The 22,875-nt window shown below is 35.4% G+C and overlaps 1 protein-coding gene across 1 annotated transcript; it reads left to right on the top strand.

Annotated features, from left to right (window-relative positions):
• The first annotated feature begins 3,498 nt into the window (after positions 1 to 3,498).
• LOC122891194 (general transcription factor IIH subunit 2-like) lies at positions 3,499 to 4,946 on the top strand. Its single transcript, XM_044226684.1, is given in 2 exon segments — positions 3,499 to 3,749; positions 3,962 to 4,946. Coding segments are annotated over 2 exon segments (1,188 nt in total). The 5' UTR covers positions 3,499 to 3,529; the 3' UTR covers positions 4,930 to 4,946.
• Positions 4,947 to 22,875: the final 17,929 nt, after the last annotated feature.

Raw genomic sequence — 22,875 nt, 5'->3', positions numbered from 1 at the left:
CTTAATGCCCATGTCTTTTTTTCCTATTATAATAAACAATCCATTTACTTTTATATTCATAATAAATAATTATTAAATTAATTAAAACAATAAATTTTTAATGCTACTATTAATGTCATATAGGCTCTAGGGTCATGACTGAAGTGTTAGGAGTTTGCATTATTTCTTCCTAGGGTAGCCAGTCATTTGACCACTGAGGAGCTATAGAAGAGTAGAGATGACCTTACTCCTTGATCCTAGGGTCAAGTCTAGTAAAGACCAGGACAAATAAATTATATCTATGTCTCTACTAGTGAAGAGACATGGAGCTTTAAACATTGTAGGATTCCAGAAATGCACCTTGCATAGGTAACTTCAATAAATGGGGTTTTCGGGGGGGGGGGGAGTTTTAATAGAATGTGTTTTATATTCGTTAATCAGAAGAGATTGCCTAAAAGATCAGAAAATGACTGTGAAATTCATGTATGTAAAAAATGGGAAAAATACCTTAAAGAAATTTAGATAAGCAGTAGGTAAGATTTTTAATATTGTTTGGATCAAAATTCCCTCTAGAGATCCTTTTGAAAATTTTCCATGAAAAGAAACATTACCTGAGGAAAGGAAACAATTCATTAATCACTCATAATATTCTAAGCATTTTACATACATTACTTCATTCAGTATTCACAGAAACCATAAAGACTTGCCTTATTTTCCTCAAGTTTTCAGATAAGGGTCTAGGAGATGCAATAGTATGGGAAATGTTACACACCTGGGTAAGCATCAGAATAGAGTTTTCAATCAGTCTGACTTCAAAGTCCATGCTCTTTCCACTTCACTGAGTTTTCAAAATAACCATGCCCTTTCAGATACAAAACAGTGCAGCCCTGAAGTAAACTTAGCACAGTGACAACTAAAGCCTATTTTCTGAGGAATGTTTTATTTTTTACTTTTTTAAAAAGATTTTATTTATTTATTTGACAGAGAGAGATCACAAGTAGGCAGAGAGGCAGGCAGAGAGTGAGGGGGAAACAGACTCCCTGCTGAGCAGAGAGCCCAATGCCAGGCTCCATTCCAGGACCCTGAGATCATGACCTGAGCAGAAGGCAGAGGCTTAACCCCTGAGCCACCCCAGTGACCCTAAGGAATGTTTTAAATAGAAGGACATCTAAGAGGAAAATTGAATTTCAATAAAATATGATATATTCCTCCTGAGTTTACTTCCCAGTTTTCAAGTTTTGATCTCAAACACAGACACAAACCAAGGCAGTCTCTGACCATCAAATGTCATAGGAAACATAATAAAGAATTAACATTTGACTCAGCCACAAGACTAGTATGTGTATGCTATTTTTTATAAAACAATATAAATATAATTGTGAACTTATATTTTGCATATGGATGTAAGCAATTTACAGGCTTTAATTTTGCCAGTAATTTTGCCATAATTTTACCTACTAAAAGCCAAAATTATTCCACTTACCTACGATGCAATTTTTCCTTTCCTACCATTACAGATGAGAGAAAATGGGTCTTTTTTTGTTGTTGTTCTCTCTACTAATCAGTAACTCCTTCACTCCTGTTACATATTAATCCCTTAAATGAGCCATAAATTCCTATAGTATTATTACATTTCACAAAAAGAACATTACCTAAATATCCCTCCCTCACCCATGGTAAAAAACTTAATTATTCCTAACTCCTTTGGTTAACTTAGTTAACTCCTTGGGCTAACCACATTTAGTATCTAATTCATCCAGGCAGTCTCCTCAGTAGACTGTTGAGAATCAGGCACCCTACAAGTGCATTACTTAGGCTTCTATCTTCATGGTGATGGCAGGTTACATACAGCACCTTCCTTGATCATTATTCTAAAACATTACAAAATTTGATTAGGTTGTAATTTTGAGGTCTCTGTCAATCAATGTCCAGGTACTGAAGTAGGTCCAGAGCTCCTTCGTTAAAAGAATCTCAATTTCTGCCTACCTTACCAAGGAAGCACACGGCCATATGCAGGTGAAATCCATCAGAAAACATGAGCTAGGCTGCCTAGTCCTCATATTGGAGAACCACTGACCATGGTCATGTGGTCCCCACCAAATAACAATATTTCCTAAGTCAGTAACATAGAATGTAAACAGCCAGAAAATAAGATCCCATGTCTGTTTTTTAATGCCTAACAAAAGCCTAGCTAAAAGTAAACATATTTGGAAATAAAATTTAGGAAAGCTATATTTCCAAGAGGAGTTGATTCTCAGTCCCATCTGATAAGCTTTTAAAAAGACAGATTTCTGGGGGCACCTGGGTGGCTCAGTGGGTTGAGCCTCTGCCTCCAGCTCAGGTCATGATCCCAGGGTCCTGGAATCAAGCCCGGCATCCCGCTCTCTGCTCAGCGGGGAGCCTGCTTCCTCCTGTCTCTCTGCCTGCCTCTCTGTCTACTTGTGATCTCTGAGTGTCAAATAAATAAATAAAATCTTAAAAAAAAAAAAGACATATTTCTGGGGGCACCTAGGTGGCTCAGTGGGTTGAGCCTCTGCCTTCAGCTCAGGACATGATCCCGGAGTCCTGGGATCCAGCCCCACATCGGGATCTCTGCTCAGCAGGAGCCTGCTTTCCCCTCTCTCTCTCCCTGCCTCTCTGCCTACTTGTGATCTCTCTCTTTCAAATAAATAAATAAAATCTTAAAAAAAAAAAAAAAGACAGATTTCTGGGCCTCACTCACCATGTACAGCATTATAATCTCTCAGTGACAGACCTAAGAATCTCTTCTCTTTAATGTTCCCCCAGGTGATGCTGATGATGAGTCACATTTGAGAACTTCACTCCAGAGGATATCAATCTCTAGGTATAACAAACTCTATACTGAGTTAGTCTTTGCACGTGGAACACATCACCTTCGCTCCTACATTCCCTTTTCTGTCATGTCATGCCTTCAACTTTAATAAAATTATCCCTTCAGAACAATCATGAAATCAGCTTCTACACTCCCAGGGAAACAACCCATTACACCATTCAGTGTCTATAGTAGAAAGCTTCTAGTGAGAGTTTTTTAAGAATATGATATGGAAAATAATGATCTTTCTTCTGATAAAGTGGCATATTTCTACCTTTTGTATAATGAGGATGAATGATTTATAACACATCTTGGTTCCTTTTTGTTTGAGTTATTAGGAATCTCAGAGTTAATATTTATTCTGAGACACAGCATTTTGTTCTTAGTATTTTGCTTCCTCCTTTTTCTACATTACTGAATTCCTCACCTACATCTTCATTCATTAACCTTTTTATACAAATACCTATTTAACAACTCTAATCCTTTAAAGTTCCTATTATATACCATCAGTAACTATGCTACATGCTTTATATAAAATATTTCATTCCCATAATATCTTCATTTGTTTGGGCTGCTATAACTAAATTCCATAGCCTGGTTAGCTTGTAAACAATACAAATTTATTTCTCATAGTTCTGGAGGCATAGAAATCCAAAATCAAACTGTCAGCAGCTGGTCCTACGAGACCAGATATTGAATAATACATTAAAGGAAAAAATGGATGAAGAACCTGAAAGAACTAAGCGATGGAAAGGAGGCTATGAAAGGACATGGGAGATTCTTAAAGAAGATGAATCGGGATCACTTAAAGCTACGATAGAAGACATTCTCTTCAAAGCAAAGAGAAAAAGAGTATTTGAGCACCATGGACAAGTCCGACTTGGAATGATGCATCATCTTTATGTGGTAGTAGATGGATCAAGAACAATGGAAGAGGGCGCCTGGGTGGTTCAGTGGGTTAAACCGCTGCCTTCGGCTCAGGTCATGATCTCAGGGTCCTGGGATCGAGTCCCGCATCGGGCTCTCTGCTCAGCAGGGAGCCTGCTTCCCTCTCTCTCTCTCTGCCTGCCTCTCCGTCTACTTGTGATTTCTCTCTGTCAAATAAATAAATAAAATCTTAAAAAAAAAAAAAAAAAAGAACAATGGAAGACCAAGACTTAAAGCCAAATAGACTGACTTGTACTTTAAAGTTATTGGAATACTTCGTAGAAGAATATTTTGATCAAAATCCTATTAGTCAGATTGGAATAATTGTAACAAAGAGTAAAAGAGCTGAAAAACTGACTGAACTCTCAGGAAACCCAAGGAAACATATAACATCTTTGAAGAAAGCTGTAGATATGACCTGCCATGGAGAACCATCTCTCTATAACTCCTTAAGCATGGCTATGTAAACTCTAAAACACATGCCTGGACATACAAGTAGAGAAGTCCTAATCATCTTTAGCAGCCTCACGACTTGTGATCCATCTAATATCTATGATCTAATCAAGACCCTAAAGGCAGCTAAAATAAGAGTGTTTGTTACCAGATTGTCTGCAGAGGTTCGGGTTTGCACTGTACTTGCTCGTGAAACTGGTGGCACATACCATGTTATTTTAGATGAAAGCCATTACAAATTGCTGACACATCATGTTAGTCCTCCACCTGCTAGCTCAAGTTCTGAATGTTCACTTATTCGCATGGGATTTCCTCAGCATACCACTGCTTCTCTGTCTGATCAAGATGCAAAACCCTCTTTCAGCATGGCGCACTTGGATAGCAACACTGAGCCAGGACTTACATTAGGAGGATACTTCTGCCCACAGTGTCGGGCCAAGTATTGTGAGCTTCCAGTTGAATGTAAAATCTGTGGTCTCACTTTGGTGTCTGCTCCACATTTGGCTCGGTCCTACCATCATTTATTTCCTTTGGATGCTTTTCAAGAAATTCCTCTAGAAGAACATAATGGAAAAAAATTTTGTTATGGATTTCAGGGGGAATTGAAAGACCAATATGTCTATTTTTGTGCTGTGTGCCAAAATGTTTTCTGTGTGGACTGTGATGTTTTTGTTCATGACTCTTTTCATTGTTGTCCTGGCTGTATTCATAAGATTCCAACTTCTTCAAGTATTTGATTCTAGCATATGGTACACATTATACGTGTTAAAAGGACATTTGTAATTGTTAATAAAATGATTCTTCAGAAGAAACTCCAGTTAAAATGTGAAGAGCAGTTTGAAAGGAAAATCTGACTTAAGAAACTTTTTGCTAAGAAAATGTAGGATTGGGCGCCTGGGTTGGTCATTTGGAAGAGCATGAGACTCTTGATCTCAGGGTTATGAGTTCAAGCGCCACGATGAATTGCTTAAAGGTAAAATAAACTTAAAGGGGAGGAGGGGAGAAAAAGAAAATGTAGAATTTTATTAAATTTTAAAATTTGTGTCCTGTCACAGAAATGCTCAGAATTCAATAGTAGTTCACTCATTTTTGTTTTCTATTATTTTGAGTTACAGTGTTTTCAAAGTCTTACACATTATTGTATCTATGTTACTTACAATGATTAAATTGATGTGATAATTTCATTGCTTTATAATTAAAGTAAATACAGAAAAAAAAAAAGTGTCAGCAGCTTCCGTGTCTGATGAGAGCCCATTTCCTGGTTCACAGACGGTCTTCTTCATGTCCTCATAGGATGAAAGAGGGTAAGGAGGTTCTCTGGTCTTTCAGAGCATTAAAGTTATTCATGACACTCATGACTTACTCACTTCCCAAAGACCCACCTCCAAATATATCACACTGGAGATCAAGTTTCAGCCTATGAGTTTTGGGAGGATTCAAACATTGCCTATAGCATGTAATAAACCAGAAAGATGAGTATTATCACCAACCCATTTTCAAATGAGAAAACTGGCTTAAAGAAAGAAATTAAGTATCTTTCCCAGTGCCATCCTCTTCGAAACGGCACAAACACAGTTTGAATACAGAATCAGTTATTTTTGTCTGCTGTGGTATCTGCCCTTTAAGATGATTCTTTTTTGTGTTTTTAATAATTTTGGGAGTAAGAAGAGAAAGGAAAAGACAAAGAAGAGAAAAGAAAGAGTTACTTAACAAGAGATGCTCTCTATGTATGTGATTGTTAATAATTTTATGGTGTTTATTAGGGTCTAACTTAACCTATTCTCAATATCTGACATACCTAAATGTAGAAAATAAGCATCAAAAAGGGATGCCTGGGTGGTTCAGTGGTTTAAGCCTCTGCCTTTGGCTCAGGTCATGATCTCAGGGTCATGGGATCTAGCCCAGCATCTGGCTCTCTGCTCAGCAGGGAGACTGCTTCCTCCCTCTCTCTCTCTTCCTGCCTCTCTGCCTATTTGTGATCTCTCTTTCTGTCAAATAAATAAATAAAATCTTTAAAAAAAAAAAAAAGCAGCAAAATAAATTCAGAATGCTCACCATCTTTAGGCAACAATTCCCATGGGAGACATGAATATTCTCTCATTCAAGACAGTAAACAAATGAGACTATTTGCACATTATGCAACTCAGTGTGTCCTTCATTATCATTTCCAAATACCACCTTTCTATTAAAGTAGAGAGAAGGAGATTTTCTACAATAAAGCCTGAAATGCATAAGAAATATAAATAGTACTTTTTAAATGATGCAAAAATATATTCAAATGTTTACTGAGAGCCCCAGTGGTTTATAATCTAAACATTGCTAATTATAAATTTATACCTAATGTAATGTTATTTTTGTATTGATTCAATTATTTCTCAACACATATTAAAGATAAGATAAACTGTTTAAATCTTGTTCCAAATATGGGGCAATTATGTAACTATATGACCAATATGATGGCTTCAGATTATTGAGATAGGAGGGAATAGAAACATTCCAGACTGTCCTTAGAGATTTTTTTTGGTTTTGGCTTCATAGTGGCTCAGACATCTGTACTTAGTACTGAACAGGAAACTGCAAAAAGAAATGCATCCAGCACCAGCACAGAAAGTGAATCAAAAGAGAAAATGTTCCAAAACTAAAAGCAACTCACATTTTAAATTTTTTATTCTGTGACTTAAAAAAAAAATAAAGAAAATCCCTTATAGTCTTGTTTCATGCTCCACTCTCCATTTCCAGGACAAACTACCCTGGTCTTCTTGATTTCTGAAGGGAATTCCCTCTGAAGATGTCCTACTCTAGTGTCTCATATTGCTTTGTCGGATGCATTTCATTTGGCATCACTTTGGGCTTGAGTTAGTGGCTCATATAGTATTCCATATTTGAATGTGAAAAAGCAGTAATATTAAATTAAGGAAAATGAAATCAAGGAAATTAAATAATCACAGACATTAAGACCAGACCATCTATTAGGTAACAATCTGCTTCCTTACAAAACAGTATTGGTTCTGACTATTAAAAACACTCATTGGGTGCCTGGGGGGCTCAGTGGGTTAAGCCTCTGCCTTCAGCTCAGGTCATGATCTCAGGGTCCTGGGATCAAGTCCCACATCAGGCTCTCTGCTCATCGGAGAGCCTGCTTCCCCCTCTCTCTCTGCCTGCCTCTCTGCCTACATGTGATTTCTCTCTCTGTGTGTCAAATAAATAAATAAAAGCTTTAAAAAAAAACAAACCACTCATTGAAAATACCTCATACAGGTCTAGTGTGAACAAAATTTCACGTAAATTACACCTGTTTAAAAAATCCTGAAAATTATGATAGACTAAAACAATTTCTTGTTAATCATCATTTAACCAGCATCTTTGTGACATAGAGAAACACTTGAGTTCCTGTTATAATAATAACACAAAATTTAGCTGCTCTTTTCTCTGAAAACTCATGGAATCCCAGGTCTTTGAGCTATAAGGCATCATCTAGTCCAATTTAAGACTTGCATTCAAGAAAACATTGAAGTATTGGCATTATTTATAAACTTAAGTTCTCCCTATCATACTGCCAAAGATTTGACATCATGCATGTATTCATCCATAAAACAGAGGTCTAACTTTAAATCCTTTCCTTGAATATTCACTATTCCATATTGCTTGTATTCAAAGGTCCCTTAAATTTATTTTATTACTCTTTTGAGATAAGGCATACTGAAAGGAAAGGCAGTTTCTCTACTCCTAAACATATTGCAACAGATAACTATATTTGAACCAGTTAATATATGTTAGAAAATCAATCTAAAATTATAGTAAAAGGAAATAAGACTAACTGGAGTATATTCCAGAAATGCCATGTTGGTTTAATTTTCAAATTAATTTATAAAATTCACTCAATTAACAGAGTAAAAAGAAACAACATATAAACAGAAGAAGAATTCAAACTCCATTTCTATAAAATTGAACCTTCATTTGCAAAACTCCAAATTCATTTCTGATAAAAACTCTTAGTAAGCAGGGAATAGAATGGAAGTTCTTACACCTGATAAAGGATGCCTATGAAAAATCCACAGCAAACATCATATTTTATGATGAAAAACTGACAGTTTTCCCTCTATATTTGGGAACAAGGCAAGAATGACTGATATCACTACTTCTATTTAACATTATATTGGAGATTCTAGCTAGTGTGATAAGGCACTAAAATGAAATAAAAGACGTAGGAATGGAAAGCAAGGAATAAAACCATCTTTATTTGTTCTAAGTATGATTATCTATATAGAAGACTTCCAGAATCTACAAAAAGCTGTTAAGACCAAGAGGTGAGTTTAGCAAATTTGTAGGTCAATATGGAAAAGAAGTGGTATTTTGTGTATGTACAATTAAGAATTATAATTTGCAACTCCTGAAAAAGATTTCCAATATCATAAACTACACAAAAATATTTAGTGACAAATTCAATGTGCAAGACCTTTATACTGAAAACTACCAACCACCACTGAGAGAAATTAAACAAGGTTAAATAAATGGAGAGATATATCATATTCATTGATCAGAAGACTCGGTATCTTTAATACTGTCAGTTATGCCCAAATTTTCTGCAGATTCAGTATAATCTAAATAGAAACCCAATGGGGTTATATGTCATTTTTAAATTTTTTATTTAAATTCAATTTAGTTAACATATATTGTATTATTAGGTTCAGGGGTATATTTAGTGATTCATCAGTTGCATATAACACTCAGTGCTCATGACATCACGTGCCCTCCTTATGACCCATCACATAGTTACCCCATTCCCCCTCCCCTCCAGCAACCTTCAGTTTATTTCCTATAGTTAAAACTCTTATGATTTGCCTTCCTCTCTGTTTTTATCTTATTTTATTTTTCCTTCCTTTCCCCATGTTTATCTGTATTTTTAATTGGCATACTGATTTTAAATATATATATGAAAACACAAGGTGCCTGGTATAGCTAAGACAACTTTGAAAACAAAGAAATAATTTTTGACAACTTACACCTAGGAAATTGATTTGAGAATTGGAAGAAGGAGCTCCACAGTTGGAGGGAGACAGTGTGGTAGGTGAAGGTGTGTGGAAGTAAACTGAGGGAGAGAAAAACTGCCATGCCATGGAAGGGAGAGAGTCCTTTCCATGGGAAGAGAAAAGGGAGAGAAAGGGGTTGAGAGGGTGAACATTGGGTCCACATAAGAAGACTAGATGTAATCACAATGAGGACTGACGAGAGAATAGGTGATATAGGAGGTAAAATTATGGAATATAATGAAGCTAAAAAGAAGAGGGAAAGAAAACTATTAGATCACAAAAGCAGACTTAGGGAACTCAGTGATGCCATAAAGTGAAATAATCTCAATATCATAGAAATCCCAGAAGAAAAAAAGTAGGAAAAGGGGGCAGAAGGTTCATTTGAACAAATTATAGCTGAAAATTTTCCCAGTATGGGAAAGGAAATGGCATTCAATCTGAGAGGTATAGAGAGCTTCTGTCAAAATCAACAAAACCAGGTCACCATCACAACATATCATAGTGAAACTTGCAAAGTACAAAGATAGAGAATTCTGAAAGGGTAGACACAAACATTAGCACCAGACCTGTCCACAAAGACCTGGCCAACCAAAAAGGAGTAGAAGGAAGTATTCTATGTGCTAAATGGGAAAAATATGCAACCAAGAATACTTTATCTAGCAAAGGCTGTCATTCAGGATAGAAGGAAAAATGAGAAGTTTCCAATACAAGCAAAAACTAAAGGAGTTCGTGACCTCTAAACCAGCTCTGCAAGAATATTAAGAGGGATACTTTAAGCAGGAAAGAGAGACCAAAAGTAACAAAGACTAGAAAGGAACAAAGTCAATCTACAGGAATAGCAAATTTACAGGTAAAATAGTGGCAATAATTCATATCTTTCAATAATTACTCAGAATGAAAATGGACTAAATGCTTCAATCAGAAGATATAAGGTATCAGAATGGGTAAAAAAAACCATGCTTATATATATGCTGCTTACAAGAGAATCATTTTAAGATTCAAAGACACCTTCAGACTGAAAGTGAGGAGATGGAGAAAAATCTATCATGCTAATGGACATCAGAAGAAACTTGGAGGAGACATCTTATATCAGACAAACTGGATTTTAAACCAAAGACTGTAACAAGACATGAAGAATGACACCATATCAGACACCATATCATAAGAAAGGGATTTATCTAATAAGAGATCTAACAATTATAAATATGTATCCCCTAACTTGGGGCATACATTATGTATATATACATGTATATACACAAACATATATACAAATTAATAATAAACTTAAAGGAACTCATTGATAATAATACAATTGAATAGTAGGGGACATTAACCTCCCACTCACAGAAATGGACAGAAGATCAACAAGGAAACAGGTCTTTGAATGACACAATGGACCAGATGGACTTCACAGATATATTCAGAGCGTTTCATCCTAAAGCAGTAAAATACACATTCTTTGCATGTGCACATGGAACATTCTCCAGAATAGATCACATACTGGCTCACAAATCAGGACTCAACCATTACAAAAAGATTGAGATCATGCCATGCATATTTTCTGACCATGATGCTATTAAACTTGAAGTCAACCACAAGAAAAAAAAACAAAACAAAAACAAAAACAAACAAACAAAAAAACTTGGAAAGACCACAAATATGTGTATGTTAAAGAACATTTATCCTACAAAGAATGAATGAGTTAACCAAAAATTAAAGAAGAATTTAAAAAATACATTGAAGTAAATGAAAATGAAAACACAACAGTGCAAAATCTTTGGAAGGCAGCAAAGGTGGTCCTAAGAGGGAGGTTTATAGCAATACAGACCTTCCTCAAGAAGCAAGAAAATCTCAAATAAATAACACAACCTTCTCCTAAAGAAGCTTAAAAAATAACTTTATTTGCTAAAAATGCCTAAATCCAGCAGGAGAAAGGAAATAATAAAGATTCAAGCAAAAATAAATGACAAAAACAGAACAGGTCAATGAAGGGAGGAGCTGATTCTTTGAAAGAATTAACAAAATTGATAAACTCTTAGCCAGACTTATCAAAATAAAAGAGAAAGGACCCAAATAAATAAAACCATGAATGAAAGAGGAGAGATCACAACCAACACCACAGAAATAGAAACAATTATAAAAAAATATTATGAGCAAATATATGCCAACAAAATAGGCAATTTAGAAGAAGTAGATGAATTCTGGAAACTTATAAATTGCCAAACTGAAACAGAAAAAAAAAAAAAGAATATGTGAACAGACCCATAACCAGGAAAGGACTTGAATCAGTAAGTAATCAAGAATCTCCCAACAAACAAGAATCCAGGGTTGGGTGGCTTCCAAGGAAAATTCTACCAAACAGTTAAAGAAGAGTTAATGCCCATTCTTCTCAAACTGTTCTAAAAAATAGAAATGGGAGGAAGATTTCCAAACTCATTCTATGAAACCAGCATTACCTTGATTCCAAAACCAGACAAAGACCCCACTAAAGGGGAGAATTACAGACCGATATCCTTGATGAACATGGTGTAAAAATTCTTAACCAGATATTATCTCATTGAACCCAACAGTACCTTAAAAGGATTATTCAACACAACCATGTGGGATACATTCTTGGGCTGCAGGGGTGGTTCAGTATCTACAAATCAATCAATGTGATACAATACATTAATAAAAGAAATGATAGGAACCATATGATCCTCTCAATAGATGCAGAAAAGGCATTTGACAAAATACAGGATCTTTCTTTATAAAAACTCTTGATTTATCCTGGATACAAGGATAGAAGGAATGTACTTCAACATCATAAAGGCCATTATGAAAGACCCACAGCTAATATCATCCTCAATGAGAAAAAAACAGAGCTTTTCCCCTACGTTTCAGAAAAAGACAGTGATGTCTACTCTCACCGCTGTTGTTCAACATAGTACCAGAAGTTCTAGGCTCCAGAGACAACAAAAAGAAATAAAAGGCATCCAGATTGGCAAAGAAGAAACCAAACTTTCACTTTTCACAGAGGGCATTATACACTATGTAGAATATCCAAAAGACTCCACCAAAAAATTGCTAGAACTGATACACAAATTCAGCAAAGTCACAGAATATAAAATGAATGCACAGAAGTTTGTTGCATTTCTATAAACCAATTATGAAGCAGCAGAAAGAGAATCAAGGAATCAACTCCATTTACAATCACACCAAAAACTATAAGATACCTAGGAATAAACATAAGCAAAGAAGTTAAAGAACTATATGCTGAAAACTATAGAATACTTATGAAAGAAATTAAGGAAGCCACAAATAAAAGGAAAAATATTCCATGCTCATGGATTAGAAGAAGAATGTTGTTAAAATGTCTATACTTCACAAAGCAACCTACACATTCAATGCAATCCCTACCAAAATAACACCAGCATTTTCCACAGAGCTAGTAAAAACAATTACAAAATTTGTATGTGACCACAAGAGAACCCAAATAGCCAAAGTAATGTTGAAAAAAGAAAAGCAAAACATGAGGCATCACAATTCCAGTCTTCAAACTGTATTACAAAGCCCTGATCATTAAGACAGTATGGTACTGGCACAAAAACAGACATATAGATCAAGGGAACAGAATAAAGAACACAGAAATGGACCCACAACTATACGGTCAACTAATCTTCAACAAATAGTGTTAGGAAAATTGGACAGCCATACACAGGAGAATAAAACTGCACCATTTTCTTACACCATACACAAAAATAAATTCAAAATGTATAAAAGACCTAAATGTGAGAATCCATCAAAATCCTAGAGGAGAACACAAGCAGCAACCTTTTTGATCTCGACCACAGCAACGTCTTACTAGGCACGTCTCCAAAGGCAAGGGAACAAAAGCAAACATGAACTACTGGGACTTCATTAAGATAAATAGCTTTTGCACACTAAAGGAAACAGTCCCCAAAACTAAAAGGCAACCTTTAATGGGACAATGGGAGAAGTTATCTGTAAATGACATCAGATAAAGAGCTAGTATCCAAAATCTATAAAGAACTTATAAACTCGATACCCCTAAAATAAAAATTACAGTTAAGAATTGGGCAGAAAACATAAATAGACATTTTATTCCAAAGACATACATATGGCTAACAAACATGAAAAAATGCTCAACATCACTCATCATCAGAGAAATACAAATCAAAACCACAATGAGATACCAGCTCAAGACACCTGTCAGAATAGCTAACATTGATAACTCAGGATACAACAGATGTTGGTGAGGATGTGGAGAAAGGAGAAACTTCGTACACTGTTGGTAGCAATGCAAACTGGTACAGCCACTCTGGAAAATGACAGGGAGGTTCTTTAAAAATTTTAAAACAGAATAACCATACAACCCAGAAGTTGCACTACTAACTATTTACCCAAAAGATAAAAAATATTGATTCGAAGGGGCACATGCACCCCAATGTTTATAGCAGCACTATCCACAATAGTGAGATTATGGAAAGTGCCCAAATATCTATTGACAGATGAATGGATAAAGATGTGGTATACATACACAATGGAATATTACTTGGTCATTAAAAAGATTGAAACCTGGCCATTTGCAAACATGTGGATGGAACTAGAGTGTATTTTGCTAAGTGAAATAAGTCAATCAGAGAAAGAACAGATGAACACAGGGGAAAGGAAGGAAAATATAAGAGAAGATTGAGAGAAGAGAAGAGAAGAGAAGAGACAGAGGGAGGCAAACCATAAGAGACTTTTAACTACAAGAAACAAAAATGGTTTCTGAAGGGGAGATTGGTGGAAGAATGGGGTAACTGGGTGATGGACATTTTAGAGACCACCTGATGTAATGAGTACTGGGTGTTATATGCAACTGATGAATCAATGAAGTCTATCCCTGAAACTAATAATACATTATAGGTGAACTAACCTGAATTTAAATAAAATACAGAAAGAAAACAAACAAACAAACAAAAATAACCCTTCACTAATACAGATGGTGTAGCTTTGGTGTGAAAGTAGAGAAATAGAACAAAATAGAGTCTCGAAGGATCCCCTCACATATGTGATCAACTGTTTGAACAAAGTGCAAAGCTAATTTAATGGTAAAAGGATAGTCTTTTCAACAAATGATACTAGAATAATTAGATTTATATGCAAAAAAATAAACCTCTATCTAAAACACTATACTTATAAAAGTTAATAAAAATGGACCAAAGATCTAAACGTAAAATCTGAAGCTCTATAACTTCTGGAGGAAAACAGACAAGGAAGCTTTGTGACTTTGTATTAGTAAAAGATTTCCTAGATATGACAATAAAGCTCAACTGTACAAGAATGATGAACTGTACCTCATCAAAATAAAGTTTAATCTTCAAAAGATAGGTTTAAGAGAATGAAGATAAAAGCCGAAGATGCAGAGAACGTATTTGTAAGTCATATTGATGAAGAACTTGTATGTAGCATAAACACTAAAAATGCAGTAATAATAAAACAACCCAATTTTAAATGAGCAATCAATTTAAACCAACACTTCACCAAAGAAGACATACAGATAGTAAGTAGGCACATACCAAATGCTCAACAGGATTAGTCATTAATAAAATGAAAATTAAAACCATAAGGAGAGCTGATGGTTATCGGAGGGGAGGTGGGTGGGGGAATAGATGAAGGAGGTGATGGGGATTAAGGAGGGCACTTGTGATGAGCACCAGGTGATGTATGCAAATGTTGGATCACTATACCGCACCAGTAAAACTAATATTACACTCCATGTTAACTAACTGAAATTTTAATTTTTAAAAAACACACAATGAAATACCACTGCACACCTATTAGAAGAATTAAAATGGAAAAAACGGCTATAACACAGCTTGGGTGGATATAGAGCAACTGGTATACTCACTCACTGCTGGTAAGAATTAAAATGGTATAGAAAATGTAGAAAACAACTGGTCATTTTCTCAAAATTTAAACATACATTATTTTATTCCTAGATACTTACAGAAAAGGAATAAGGAGGACATCAATACCCACAAATACTTGAACATGAATTTTATAACAGTATTATTGTAGCCAAAACTACCCAAGGATTCATCAAAAGAAGAACAGATCAACAATACAGGTTGGTACACTATTATCTTAGCTGAGGCTGCTCTAACAAAATACTGTTGGGTAGAGAGGTGGCTTATAAGCAACAGAAGTTGATTTCTCACAGTTCTGGAGGTTGAAAGTCTGAGGTCAGGGTGCCAGTATGGTCAAATTCTGGTAAAGGCCTTTTCTGAGTTGCAGACAGCCATCTTCTTATTAAGTTCTTATGTGGTAGAAGTTCGAGGGAGGAAGTAAATTCTCTCCTAACTCTTATAAAGGCACTAATCCCATCCATGAGTGCTCTACCCTCATAAACTCCTCTAATCCTAATAACCTCCTAAGGTCTCCACCTCGTAATACTATCACACTGGCAGGGCAGGGGGCAGTGTTTCAATGCACAAATGGGGGCGACATATCAGTCCCTAACAGTCATATGATAGAATATTATTCAGCACTAGAAGGCAACAAAGTATTGAAACACACAACAAGGATTAATGTCTAAATAATTATACTGAGTGAAAGGAGTCAATCAGAATACATATTGTATGACTCCATGTAAATGAAATTCTATAAAATGCAAACAGATCCATAGTGATGAAAAGTAGATCCATGCTTGCCTGAGGTTGGGACGAAAGGATGAATGGCTAGGGAAATTACAGAGGAAAATTAAGGAAATTTGGAGGGTGATAGAGGTGTTCATTACTTTCATATGTTCATTGTGATAATTTGACAGGTGTATACATACATTAAAACATATAACTGAGCACTTAAATATGTGCAGCTTATTTTATGCCATTTATATTTCAACAAAATTGTTTTAAAACCACTAATTATAATCAGTAAAATATGTCAGGCTATTCAAATAAAAATAATTTTAAAATGGTATCTCTTTCTTTAGGAAATTATAAACTACTATAAAAATATAGATGTTGCAGAAGTAGTCACATGAAAAATCGTAACACATGGTGCATCTAGCCTTCCCATAAGCCAATGTAAAGGTATAATCCAGTCTCTATTTTATTTATATTATTAAATATTTAGGGCCATTTTTGGGGAGTGGGAATGATAATGATAATTAGGGAAAAAGATAAGTTGAGCAAAGCAGCTAAAGTATTTGGGACATTTAAAAACACAGAAATGGGGCAGACAGTTCCACAACATTAACTTATATGGTAATCAAGGGGCTAGAAGAAATTGTGTGTCAAGGATGGCAGTGATGAGAAAGATACTGTAGGTACATGAGTAGAAGGAAAGAAAATGAATACAACCCAGGTATGTCATTTGATATTTCTGCTTTCACTATCCCAAGATGGACTGACTTAACAATATTACTACATATTACCTGATATAAATTTAATTTAAGATTTGTTTTCAGAAAAGCCTTGAAAACTGAAAGAAAATTTTGTGTATGTATGTAAGAATGTGTGTTTGTGTGTGTGTGTGTTTAACAACTTTCATTTTCAAAAGTTATTAGCAAGACACAATTTTATGAAAATTTGGCATTTTCTTCTATATTAAGCAGATTCAGATACAATGCACAGTTATAAACTAGAACTTGACTTCACAATTATTTTATATATCTTCTAAGAGTTCTAAACTTTAGTGTGGCAAATACACTGCATGGAAACTACCAAAATTTTAATACATACCTATAATTTATAACCTGCTGGTTTCCAAAATGAAGCAGAGGCAACTCATTCTAAAAGGTATCATTTTAATTGAATAAATTATCAGGAAAAAAAAGAAGAAAACATGACTAGATTGGATTATCGAACATAAAATTTACCTCTGTTATCTGACACTCAAAATCACAAAGAATAGGGCAATTTTATTCTCATTACATAATGAACATAAGAATCAAATTTGAGAGAAACATTTTATCAGTGCAAATTTCTGAATTCATCACATGCAACGGAGCAATACGTGCATTGATACCACTGGTATCCACTTTTACCGATGTTTTTACGGAGTATATATATTTTTTTAGCTGTGTCTCTTTTAAGACCCCCAAACTTAATTGTAACATTTGTTCTTCCAAAAGTGTTTGTCTAAGTTCTCAGTAAACACGGCCTGTTTTGTTTCTTATTGACAAAAGACCTCATGAAATACTAGGATAATCATATGCCCTGATTTCCCCAGGATAGCTCCAATTTCTGCCTGTTACACCAGATTACTGACTAATAGCAACCTTTTCAGTTGCAACAGTGTGTCAGTTAGGATGATAAATTATATGGTCAACCTATAAATGCCTCACTTATAAATTCTGCAGCAAATCTCACTAGCACATGGGAGTATGATAACTCTATAGTCAGAATTGTCAAATGTTAGGCCCTTTAAAAAAATTGTGTTTACTTTCTCTTAACTGATAACAATCAAGTATAGAGAAAAATGATATGAACTAAAAAGGCATATGAAAAATACTGGAAAATCCAAATTATGTTGTCTCTATTTCTTTTAGGGGAGTATTCTTTCTCTGCCACTTCTTTTCCTCTCTCCTGGCACCCCCATTGTACTTTAGGACATCTGTCATTGTTATAAGTAAATTTCCTTATATTTAAATATATAAATATAAAAAATATAGTCCTGGCACAGTGCCTACTGATAAGAATGATAACTAAAGTTTTCTATGTCATTCATAAGAACACTGACAATAAATAGGCCTTTTTTTCACATATGACAAGGCCATCATTTCATTGCCTCATCTGGAGTTTTATTTTTAGTGGCTAAGACTATAAGTCAGAGCCGTGGTGAGAGAGAGGTAATTGGTGCCCTGGCAGAAGAGAAGAAGTTCATGTAACACAGTAGGAAGGCTGTTGGCAGCAGGAGACAGCAGGAGCAACAGAATTCTCACATCTATCAAAATTTATGAGATCAGCAAACAGGGGAACTGTGTTTGTTTTCCTGACCTTTTATTTCTGTGTGTGTAAGTAAAAAGACAAAATACTAATTCCTTTCTGAAACTGTATTAGTGTAATAAGCACATATTTTCCACTTCCCACAAACAAGGTCTACCTACAAATTCGGGTGGGCTTTAAAAGGATTCTTTGATTTCTTACTCCAAGGCATGTGGATGGATAAGAACTGAAGTGTTTCCCTATGCATGGACCATGTTTGAGGCAGTTATCATGGTTCAGGCTGTGGAAATGAGATAGTTACCCAAGGCCACTGTTGGTGGGATGACCAGGGGAGGCCAAGAAAGAGAACTGAATGCAGTTCAGTTTTTGATTTGCAGTTCAGTTATGATTTGAGGTCCTAAGGGAAAACTATGCTTAAGAGAGGGAAAGAAAAGTAAAAATTAAAATTACCATATAAAGCTAGTAAAAAATGATTAAGAGTAAAAATAGGAGCAATTCCTGGGCATTAAAGTTCAATTTCTTGTGTAACTGGGAATGAACTCTAATGATTCTGAAATGCTAAAAATGGCCATTTATTTAAGATGACAAAGACTTCTTTTCCAAAAATTGTTTTCTCATCAGAATAAAATTCATTAAGGACCCAAGTATTTCAATTAAACAATACATGATTATTTAATTTATTTAATAAGGAAAATAAAATATTTTATTTTTTTTCCTCTGCTACATGCTGCCCACGAAAGACACATAGTCTTTATCTATGTACTGCCCCTAGGATCTGTTCTAAAACAGCATCCATTAGGGGTGCCTCGGGGGCTCAGTGGGTTAAAGCCTCTGCCTTCGGCTCAGGTCATGATCATAGGGTCCTGGGATCGAGCCCTGCATCAGGTTGTCTGCTCAGCGGAAGCCTGCTTCCTCCTCTCTCTGCCTGCCTCTCCGCCTACTTGTGATCTCTGTCTGTCAAATAAATAAATAAAATCTTTAAAGAAAAAAAGTTAAAAAATAAAACAGCATCCATTATCTGTGGACTATGTACCATGTGCCGGGCACCATGCTAAGAAATAGAGATAAAGAAAAACAAAATAGAAAAGATACATCTAGGGTGCCTGGCTGGCTCAGTTGGTAGAGCATATGGCTCTTGATCTTCGAGTTGTGAGTTCCAGTCTCATGTTGTGTGCAGAGATTATTTAAAAATAAAATCTTACACACAAAAGAAGACAAGATTAATTATGGAGCATATGCTGTGTAGAGAAAGACAGACAATAAACAAGGTAAATGTATACATGCTGGATAATGATGATGATCAAGAGAAACATAAGGGGCACCTGGGTGGCGCAGTGGGTTAAGCCTCTGCCTTCAGCTCAGGTCATGATCTCAGGGTCCTGGGATTGAGCCCCTCATTGGGCTCTCTGCTCTCTCAGCAAACAGGGGAACTGTGTTTGTTTTCTGCTTGCTTCTCTGCCTACTTGTGATCTCTTTCTCTGTCAAATAAATAAATAAAATCTTTTTTTTTTTTTTAAAGAGAAACATAAAGTGGGGAAGGGGTAGGCACTGACATTTTAGATTGGTTAAGGAAGGCCTCACTCAACATGTGACATGTGAGTAATGGCAGGGAAAAGTTTAAGGACAAAGTCCAGGAATATCTGGGGAAAGAGCATTCGGGCCTGAGGGCACAGACAGTGCAAAGTCCCCAGGGGAGAAGTGTTTGAACTATAAGAGACATATCTGTGATGGATGCACAAGGATAGAAGAGATCGAAGAAGTTATTTGGGTACCATTCTGTGAGAGCTTATGACTCTTGCAAAGTAAAGACATGATTTGGCATTTATTCTGAGTTCGGTGAAGAGCAATTACAGTGTTTTGAGCAGGGGTGTGGGGTGGTATGACTTATGTTTTAATAAGATCTTTCAAGCTGCTCTATTGACTGGAGATGAAATTGCAGGAAGAGTAAAAGCAGAAAAACCAGTTAGGAGCCCATTATATAACCAAATCAAGAGTTGAGAGTGGCTTATGCCAGGATGGTCAAAAAGGAGGTGGTAAGAAGTGATCAAAGGCTGAATATATTTTAAAGCAGATCTATATTTGCTAATGTGAATGAGTGTAAAAGAAATACAACATAAATCCACTGTTTCTAGCCTGAACGGTAAAATTTCCATTAGTAAGGATAGGGAAAATTTGGAGAGAATGACAAGAATTCAGTTTGACATACCCATTAACCATTGGAATGATCACTGCCAGTTTCAGAGCTAGAGAAACCAGAGAAGTCTTACATCATCTGCATCAGACCAAAGCTATTGCCTACCAAGCAAGATGCATATTTTGGATGGTCCATATCTATCTATTCTGCATGGATATAATGGTCTGAGATACCCATAAGCCCTAAGTGGGAGTGTGTTTTGGGAAGCTCCTGAATGTGTGCTGTAAGCAAGAGTGTGTTGGATAGAAGCATAACTGGAGTAATGGCTGGTGACACGAATTGTATTTGCTGTAGTACCCCATGACAGTGTGATGTTTCGCTGATAATATAAGACAATAAATCATCACTACTTAGCTAGTATTTTCAAATTTATCCCATTTCCCACCTACACTAGCAGACAGGCTCTTAGAAAGTGTAGTCCTTATCCATCTTGTATCAAGTATTATGTCATTTGAATAAATGAATCAATTATGTGTTCACATGATTCAATTATGGGCTCATAGTTACTAGAAACCTGTAGTTTAGAGTATAATGATTTTGCATAAAGTTTGCATCTGCCAAGTTTTAGAGACTGCAAAGTATATCATAAGCATGTAGTATTTTTTCAAAATTAAAATTTTTAAAAATACTTAGCATACTTATAAGGCTGCAATTATTTAATTTTACTGATTAAATATATTTTTTCATTAGAATTTGTTTTAAAGCTTTAAAGTTTAGCTGGATGGAAAAAAGCAACACTGAAATTTTTAGAAGAAATAATGTCTGGGTAGAGGTAAAAGAACAGGGGAAAATGAAGAAGCAGGGAAAAGCTGGAAAGGACAAAATAAGCAGGAGTAGGGAAAATGTACAGTAATATTATCAAAATGGGCTTAAATTCTAGTTCCATCTAGGGTTCTGTGAACGGCACCATGTACAAGATGCATGGTTCCTTTGGATGACATTTGAAACTATTGCCTGGTTCCTACCAGGATAATTTGCCTCACTCTCCATCTCACTCCTTTGGGAAAACAGGGCATGTTTTATTGTCTTTATGCAACTCTCTTCCCTCTGACACATTTATCCAGCTAAAGTTCACTCTTTCCAGATGCTACTCATGAATTGACTACTTTATGGGGTACTTCCCCACCTCACATGCCAGGCTGTTTACCGCTGGGTTACCAAATCCATACACAGACACCAAGCTGATCAAGCAAGGAAACTCTGCAATGTCCCCAAGGCCTAGATTTTCCTTTTAGGTTCATCCAGGACTTTAGGTCTATCACTCATTTAAGTTCAAATGCCTTCATTTGTACTTTAGGAATAAAAATAGCACACACTTCATAGAGACAGAAAGAATGAGAGGAAGCCTCAAAGTTGTTATTATTATTATTACCATTATAGTCATCATCATTAATAAGTACCCATTTTCCCATTCCACTGTAAGGTCTCATTGAGATGAATAATTATTAGGTTTTCAATAAATTATTGTTGAGTGGAGCTCCTCTTTTCTGCATATCTAACATTATTTTTAGTTAAAATGCATTAAACTGGATGTCAAATAGTAGAAGATATGAAACTAAAATGTTATCCTTATGTCAATTCTTCTCAGAATTTAATTTTCTCCAGGTATTAATCTAGATATGGTTAAATATATTTTCCTATTTTCATTCAAATTGCCTTGAATAATAACTGTTAGAGGCAGGTTACTAAAATTTATTATCATTAGAATATTGCTCTTCCCCAGCATAATTAAGTTGCTGAATCTGTTGTCTACTAGAAAAATCAATTTGTTTTAAATCTTTAAAAACTATCATGCTTTCATTTTATGTAACCAAGAAGAAAAATTAAGTGTCTTAATTCACTCTATTTGCAAACAAACAAACAAACAAAAATATATGAGAAAACTGAGATTTACTCAGCTGTTTTCTACTAACAGCTATGAGCTATAGATCCTGATATGCCTCTTTAATCTTTTTATTCATCACCAGCTTCCTCCCATTCTGTCCAATAACTTATTTCCTTCCCATAGCACTAGAAAAACTGAAAAGAAATGAGCTATGACGTAACTGAAAAATCTAGTAAAATGACCACAGAATATATCTAAAGACATTTGGAGGAAATAGGTAATAAGGGTAATATCAAATACTAAAAAAAAAAAAAAAAAAAAAAAAAAACAACAACAACAACAAAAAAAACAAATACTACAAAAATAGAAAGATATTCAAAAGGTAACATAAATGTTAAAAAATAAATAAATAAAAGGTAACATAAACACATCGTTCACTCTTAGAAAATGTTAACAAAATAAAACTACAGCAGGGTGCCTGGGTGGCTCAGTGGGTTAAAGCCTCTGCATTCAGCTCGGGTCATGATTCCAGGATCCTGGGATTGAGCCCTGCAACGGGCTTTCTGCTCAGCGGGGAGCCTGCTTCCCCCTCTCTCTCTGCCTGCCTCTCTGCCTACTTGTGATCTCTCTCTGTCAAATAAATAAATAAAATCTTTAAGAAAATAAAAATAAAAATAAAACTACAGCAAATCTAAACT

The sequence above is a fragment of the Neovison vison genome, chromosome 12 (assembly GCF_020171115.1).
Source record: "Neovison vison isolate M4711 chromosome 12, ASM_NN_V1, whole genome shotgun sequence".
Classification (NCBI taxonomy): Eukaryota; Metazoa; Chordata; class Mammalia; order Carnivora; family Mustelidae; genus Neogale; species Neogale vison.
This window is presented reverse-complemented; position numbering and strand designations above follow the sequence as displayed.